Here is a 7,432-nt window from a genome sequence, read left to right as displayed (position 1 = left end):
AATGACTGTAATTTCCTGCGATTAGAGTTTGGCCAATGAAACATTATGACATTGACAACTTTTTACAGCTGACACTTAGAACTTTATGGCTGTACCCCAAAGAGTAGCATAATCTGTACCCTACCTCGCTTGAATTTGACTATTATAGCATTGGATTGGATTATTTAAATGAAATAATTAAAAAATATATTAATTCTTTTAAGAGATAAATCAGTCATCAGCCCCTGTACGTCTGTGTAGGTTTGAGCAAGTGTATGCAAATAAATTAGATCACTTGTAAATCTTGTAACTTGTAATGTATAGCATTCTTTAAATAATATACTTAATAGACAAAAAACTTCATTTAATGCTAAATTGTAATCAACACAAAATGCACATTATATGGCAAACATAATAAATAACTATCATTATAATTCATTTCCTTTTAGACTTAGTCATAGTCCGTTTCTTCTTATTTTTCCTTTTCTTTGCATCACTGTCAGAGCTGGAAGTTGACGAATCACTAGATGAACTGCTAGAAGTACTAGAATCACTGCTGCTGGAGGAAGAATACTTCCTCTTCCTTTTTTTCCTCCCATGGTCCGAGTCACTGCTTGAGGAACTGGAACTTGAAGAACTTGAATCTGATGAATCACTCTCAGAATCTGAAGAAGTAGACGGTTTGCGCTTTTTCCCTCTAATGGATTTCTTATTAGAAGACTTCTTTTTATCGCTAACTTTCTTCTTCACATCTTTTCTTATAATTTCTCCCTTCTTTTTCTTAACTTTTTCATTGTTTTGGGGATCATCTTCTGCATGTTTAAGATCAGACTTTTCAATTTCCTGTGATTCTGATTCAGCAGGTTTCTTCGTTTTTATTTGGTTACTGTATCTGTCCTTATCCTCTCTATCTATTTCTTTCTTTTCTTGTCTGTTACTTGATTTATGGTGTTCTCCTCTAGCTCTACTGGTATGTTTTTCATGTTTCTTCTTACTTTTAGCATCTTTAGCATTTTCATGATCAGTATGCTGAGTATTTTTATTATATTCAAGACCATCTTCATTTACCTTTTCCTTTCTACTTTTGTTATGCTTTTCATGTCTTTCTTCATATCTATTTACTTCTTTCTCTGTGTGTCTGCTACAAATTTTTTCATTGAGAGTTTTACTTTCTTTATTTTTGTCTTGTAAATCATATATTCTTGATATATTGTCATGCCTATTTTTTTCTTTTTCATTTCTAACTTTGTGTTTGTTTTCATGCCTATTATCTTCACTTCTAGTGTTTTGTTTGTCTTTATAATAATTCTTAGAATTTGACTTGTGTCCGCTTTCTGGAATTTCATTGTCAGATTCAGATTGCTGTTCAATTTGCCTTGATTTTTTCTCTTCATCTCTAATTCTTGATTCATCACTTTTCTCTTCTTTCCTACTTCTCTGTTTGCGTGTTTGACTATCAAGTTTATTATCATATTTTTTACTAGAAGAGTGATAATTTCTGCCAGGATCTTTTTCTTCTAAATCATTCATAGATACATCTCTACTTCTTTGTTGTTCTTCATTTCTTGATTTTCTTACATCATCTCTCTTCTTTTCTTCATTATCTTTTCTGGTTTCCTCATATTGCCTACTACCCCTGGATTTATTATCTTTTCTGTTCTCAGACTGGTCTCTCCTATGATGGGACTTGTCTTGGTTCCTGTCTCCAGTTGGATCATCATTTTTACTTCTACGGTTGTCATCATATCTGTGTCTTGATCTATCTTTTTTGTCATTTGATGTCTTTGATTTGGAAGAACTTCTTTCCCTTCGTTTTTCTCTTTTCGAATATGCATCAGGTTTTTGTGAGAATTGATTTTCTCCAGATTCACGATAATTCCTAGAATTTGATTGATATTGCGTCTTAGACCTACTTCTACTTCTTTCTCTATAACTTCTTCTATTTGTGACACTTGTATCAGTCCTATCTTCATTTCTCCTGTTGTCTACATGTTTATCTCTTCCATATAGCTTTCTTTGATTATATTCCTTACTCCTAGATCGCCTGGACCTATCTCGCTTACCTTCTGGCACTTTTTCACCATCATCATTAAAATGTTGCACTCCTCTACCTTTCCCAAGCCATCTCATTTTGGATACAGATTGAGAGAAATCAACATGGATGCGCCTATCATCAATCAATACATTGTCCATTTTAAAATATGCATCTTCACATGATTTCTTGTCATCAAATTCAATGAAAGCATATTGTAGAGAGTCACCAGTCTTTTTATCTCTTATGACTTCACAGCTAACAATTTTGCCAAAGCGGCTGAATATAATTTCCAAGTCTTCGTCAGTTGTGACAGGATTTAATTTGCACACAAACAATACATTTTCAGGCGGAGCTATCTCAGCATCAGGCAAGTCACCTACTATTTCAAGGATGGTAGCCCTGGCTTTAGCTTCCTTTTCTTCAATCATTTCCTGTATTTCAGCAGCAGTTTTCCCTTGAGCTTCATCTAGTTCTTCATCCGGAGCAATCCGGCCACCTTTCAATCTTTCAGCGCTAGGAGAAGGAGACCTTGAAGGTGCTCGCAACCCCGGAGGGTCACTAAAGGGGTCCTCGAGAACAACAGTGTGCGTAATTCGTACATCTTGGTAGGGACGATGGGTCTCGTCGCAAATAACGTCGTTCAGTTTCCGTAGAATTTCATGGCCTTCCGTAACCTCGCCTATGACACAATGGACGCCGTCGAGAGAGTCCAGGTCCGGGCCAAGCGTAAAGAAGAACTGTGAGCCGACCATCATTTCTCCGGTACTAACCATAGAAAGAAGTCCAGCATCAGTGTGACGTATTTTCGGCATTTTCTCTCCCGAAAAGAATCGTTTCTCTGGACCGTTCAAAAGTCCCCATATTGACTCTCCACCGGATCCTTCTCCACTCGGATCCCCAGTTTGAGCGATAAACCCGCTTCGAATAGAGTGAAACAGGTTGAAATTGTAGTATTTCATCTTGCAGAGTTTTAAGAAATTCAGACATGTTATAGGACGTTGTTCTAAGAAAAGGTCCACAGTAATATCTCCGAGCGTAGTCTCTATCACAACAGACATAATTTATTAAGTATTTGGCACAGCAATAGTCAGATTTTAATTATATTATGTATTTCCTTTTACTTGGAAACTGACACATCACAATAATAAAGCATAACCTCAATTCAATCAAGTTTCATTTTGATTTTACGTTTAGTTAGGTGGCGTCTTTATGCTGTGTAATAACTATCAAAAGAAATAAAGTTTTATATGTATCAATATAAGGTGTATATTGGAACATTATATTTTGTTGCGTACGTTGGCCTCGATATTTTCACGTTACGTTCCTACAAGAGGTTATGCGAAGTTTTTGTAATGGCTCGTCCTGGGTAGTTAATTAATTTTTTAAGTAAAATATAAAATAGTTTTTTATAAATAATAATTTAAAAATATTTGAAACTATAAGTATATTATTTAAACAACACCAATGAAAACGTACATTAGTCTAACGCACGTAGAACGAAACGAATGAAATTACGAATAACTGCCATCTACCATCGAGGGCTGGTACTTCTTCCTCTTAAGCTTACATTAGATAGCAATTCCTCAAGTCAAACGCACGACGTAGTTAGTTGCAGGAGTTCTTAACAGATGTCGTGGTAATTAAGGTTGACATTTATAGTTACTAGCACGTTACCAGGCGTATCTCACTCCGCGATTTCGTCGCTTTGCTACCGGTAGCTAAAAGTACATCCGTTCGGCCCCAATTTTGGGGAAAGCCATAAGCCGCGCGTGGCGCTGTCGCCACCTAGCGGCCATATCTGTGCTGATCGTAACAGACGCGTTTTGTTAGAGAGTGAGTTTTCTGTACTTAGTACTATTATTTAATCTGTGACGTTACTAGCAAGTAAAAAATAACTGATTAAAATCTGCCTAATAAATGGCCGTTATACAAAATTAACTGTAATCTGCTGTAATCGAAACTAGAACAGAACTGTAGGTTTTGTGTCGGAATATTAAATTCTCCTCTGATTAACGTTATAATATTATTACCTCGTTGGCATTGGCACAGAATAAATAATAGTAAATACTAAGTACAGAAAAGACTCACTCTCTAACAAAACGCGTCTGTTACGATCAGCACAGATATGGCCGCTAGGTGGCGACAGCGCCACGCGCGGCTTATGGCTTTCCCCAAAATTGGTGTGGAACGGATGTATACTTTTAGCTACCTGTAGCAAAGCGGTGAAATCGCGGAGTGAGACACGCCTGTCGTAGGTAGGTATAAATTAAATTTAAGTATTTATTTCAAAAAGTAATACCTACCTATGACCGAGCCCTTGCTCTAAGCTGCTTTTTTTTATATAGGAGGCAAACGAGCAGACGGATCACCTGATGGTAAGCGATTACCGCCGCCCATGGACACCCGCTACACCAGACGGGTTTTAAGTGCGTTGCCGGCTTTTAAGATGGGAGTACTCTCTTTTCTTGAAGGTTTGAAGGTCGTATCGGTCCGGAAATACCGCAGGTTAGATACTTGCTTGTTAGATAGGTACTTAGGTACTTGATTTTTAGGCAGGTACCTACTTTACTATGATTTGCAAGCCCTGGGCTCCCCCGTCGACCCTCGACCCCACGACTAGCAGATGTGTTTAGGCTACCTATTAATGCGAATATTGTATTGTAGCCTACCTATACCCCATAGAATTCGATTAGGTATTTACCTTTTAACACTTTACAGTGTCATGTTGGTGTCATGTTACACTTTTTCAGCGTCTGCATGTGACCCTTCGTGACAAAACCAAACGCCCTATGCAACCGAGCCGTAAGTAGAATAAGTACCTACATATTCCCTCTGATTTTCAATATCGAGGTGTCGGACGCAGACCATGCTATCCGCCGTGCCTCGATCCTGGCAAATCTAATAAAGACCGTTTCAACCCTCCTTCCGCGCCACCCTAATAAAGTGAGTATTGAAAATTTACCAACCATTCTTCGAAGAATATAAGGTTAGCCTAGCATGAATGACGGTGAAACGTGAAATTGCATGCCTTGCAGTGGAAAATGAACTTTATGTTTTAGTTTTAACGTTGACTTTTGCTATTGTTTTAAGTTCAGATGTTTTGAAATTGTTCTCTCTGGACAAAGTCGCATCGCAGACATATCAAAGTACTTAGATCACGCAAAAGATCAGCCACTCTGCGTAGGTACCTACCTACTCCAACGAACAACGAATATAATTTACGAGCACATTCGATTTCTAAGGTTTGTGATCTAAACAAATTAATTATACCTACAGGTGGGTATAATATTAAATTTTTTAGAAAGTTACCAGCCGAGCTATTTTTGAATCGAATATAAATGGGTTGTTCTATAAGTATGTATTTTTATATTTGCCGAACTAGATTTAAATCGTAATCGGAATTACCCAAGGAATGTCATTTGTTATTTCCTATAGTAACTCTTCAGTGAAGCAAACCATCGTGAGGCAATGCCCTAATCCCAACAAGTTATGGAAACCTGAAGTGCATGATCTTAACGCATAAAAAAGTGAAGTCGTGTATTGAAAAATTCTCATATTGTAGATACACCTAATACTTCTCATACATCACGGTACCTACTTATTTCATTAATGACACCTTATCTGGCTTACCTATCTAATTATAATTATATATAGAATTAATACAATATACATATATGGAATTGCTCCATTACAGATATTGATTGACAGACAAACGGTTTGCTATTTTTTTTATCAATCCCTAAAGTGATACCGTAAAATGGGGTGAGTAGGGTCAAAACTGAAATTCAAACCTCGATAACATTTTATTTTTACATATGAAAACTGAATGGTGTATAATTGTATATAATAAGTGTTCCGGACGTTTGTATTTTAGTTTTTATTTTATTTTGGGTAGTTCCATTTCATAACTTTGACGATAAAGAGGAAAACCCACTTCACCCCGTAGTGCATCGTATTTGGGTTGAGAGGGGTTTTCATACAAAGGTGATTTTGGAAGATTGTAGGATCGTTTTTTTTTATTATGCGTATTACTATAGCTAGTATAGCTCCATTTTAAATTGGAATACATTATTTTTGTAGCAGTAGCCTTAAAATCCCTTCTCACCCCCCCCCCTCTCAAACCTCTCCCCATTCATAACCCACCTCTCCCCGCGAAACCTACTCACCCCGTTTTACGGTAATGAATATTAAGTTGAAAATTTTATCCCGACGAAATCGCGAGAGGAGGCTCATTTAATATATGTCTGTGCTCAGCACCGATGAGGTTTCGCATCGAAATAATAAAACAGATCCGCTGCCGGATGGAAAATATGATATAAACAAGGTGGCACGTGCCGATCCCTGAGGCCCTTGAGCTAAACGGTCGCTGTTCATTTTTTTTATAGCGGGACTGTTTGACTTTTGAACTCGCGGGGTGAGCCACGGCCAGAGAGGGAATTATTGTGAATTTGAGCAGGGTGTGTTAGAGAGATTTGTACCTACCTAACGTAAATATGTTCTTTGATAATCTCTCCGGACATATACAACTTATATTTCCACATTTAAGGTCATAAAACATTTTTTCTTTGTGAATAGCTTAATTTTGCAGCTCGCTGTTGATTGCTTATTTGCTGGTACTTTCATTATTATAATATCAACCACTCCACTCGTAGCTACCGTGTCAGTAGTGAATAAAGCCTTCGATCTTGTCTACTTCCTAGATAAATACCTCTACTTAGACCTACATAGACCTGATAGACCTTAGACATTTTGCCAGCTTGCACGCAACAGTTATTGCGTAAACAATGTAAACATCAAATATGTCAGTCACTTCCCCTTACTTGTTGACTAACGTTTTTCGAATAGTATACACTAGGGTTCGATACCAAAAGGTATGCGAGAAAACTGTGAAAAGGAATGTCTATACAGGTTTATTTCGGAAAAAGCGTACCTATTAGTTTATCATCGTGTAATTGCTATAAATTAATATGTATAATCAACAACAATGGCAGATAAAACTAGTACGAGACAATACTTGCTTTACAATGCAATATAGTAACAGCACCAGTCATGGGACATTTAAGAGGAAATTTGAAGTATTTGTGATATTTCCCTGATACCGGCAAAAGTTCTACCGCTTAGCGTGTTTAAAGATGAAAATCCTATCCATCTTTTATGTTTCAGGCGTGTTATATCAAAGATACTGCAATTAGTTTCCACATAATTTACAAATTAAAACTATGCCTTTTTTCTCCAGTCATGGACACCAAAGCTCCAGTAATGGTACCCCGGTAATGGACGTGGATCGAGTAATGGGCCCCCTATAATGGACATACCCTATCAGTATAAGATATTGGAACAGGGAATAAATTTTTGGCAAAAAACTAGTTATTAGTCATATTTGGTATAAGCTTTTATGTAAGAATGTATTTTTCTTTT

The 7,432-nt window shown here is 37.0% G+C and overlaps 1 protein-coding gene across 1 annotated transcript; it reads right to left on the bottom strand.

Annotated features, from left to right (window-relative positions):
• Positions 1-321: 321 nt before the first annotated feature.
• LOC134654020 (peptidyl-prolyl cis-trans isomerase-like 4) lies at positions 322-3,171 on the bottom strand. The gene has a single exon (XM_063509407.1). It carries the CDS (start codon positions 3,070-3,072, stop codon positions 415-417), a length of 2,658 nt encoding a protein of 885 aa, XP_063365477.1. The 5' UTR covers positions 3,073-3,171; the 3' UTR covers positions 322-414.
• Between the last annotated feature and the right edge of the window lie 4,261 nt (positions 3,172-7,432).

This window comes from Cydia amplana, chromosome 14 (genome assembly GCF_948474715.1).
Source record: "Cydia amplana chromosome 14, ilCydAmpl1.1, whole genome shotgun sequence".
Classification (NCBI taxonomy): Eukaryota; Metazoa; Arthropoda; class Insecta; order Lepidoptera; family Tortricidae; genus Cydia; species Cydia amplana.
This window is presented reverse-complemented; position numbering and strand designations above follow the sequence as displayed.

Coding starts and splice junctions, on each gene's coding strand:
- LOC134654020 (XM_063509407.1), bottom strand. CDS start 3,072: ATGTCTGTTGTGATAGAGACTACGCTCGGAGATATTACTGTGGACCTT.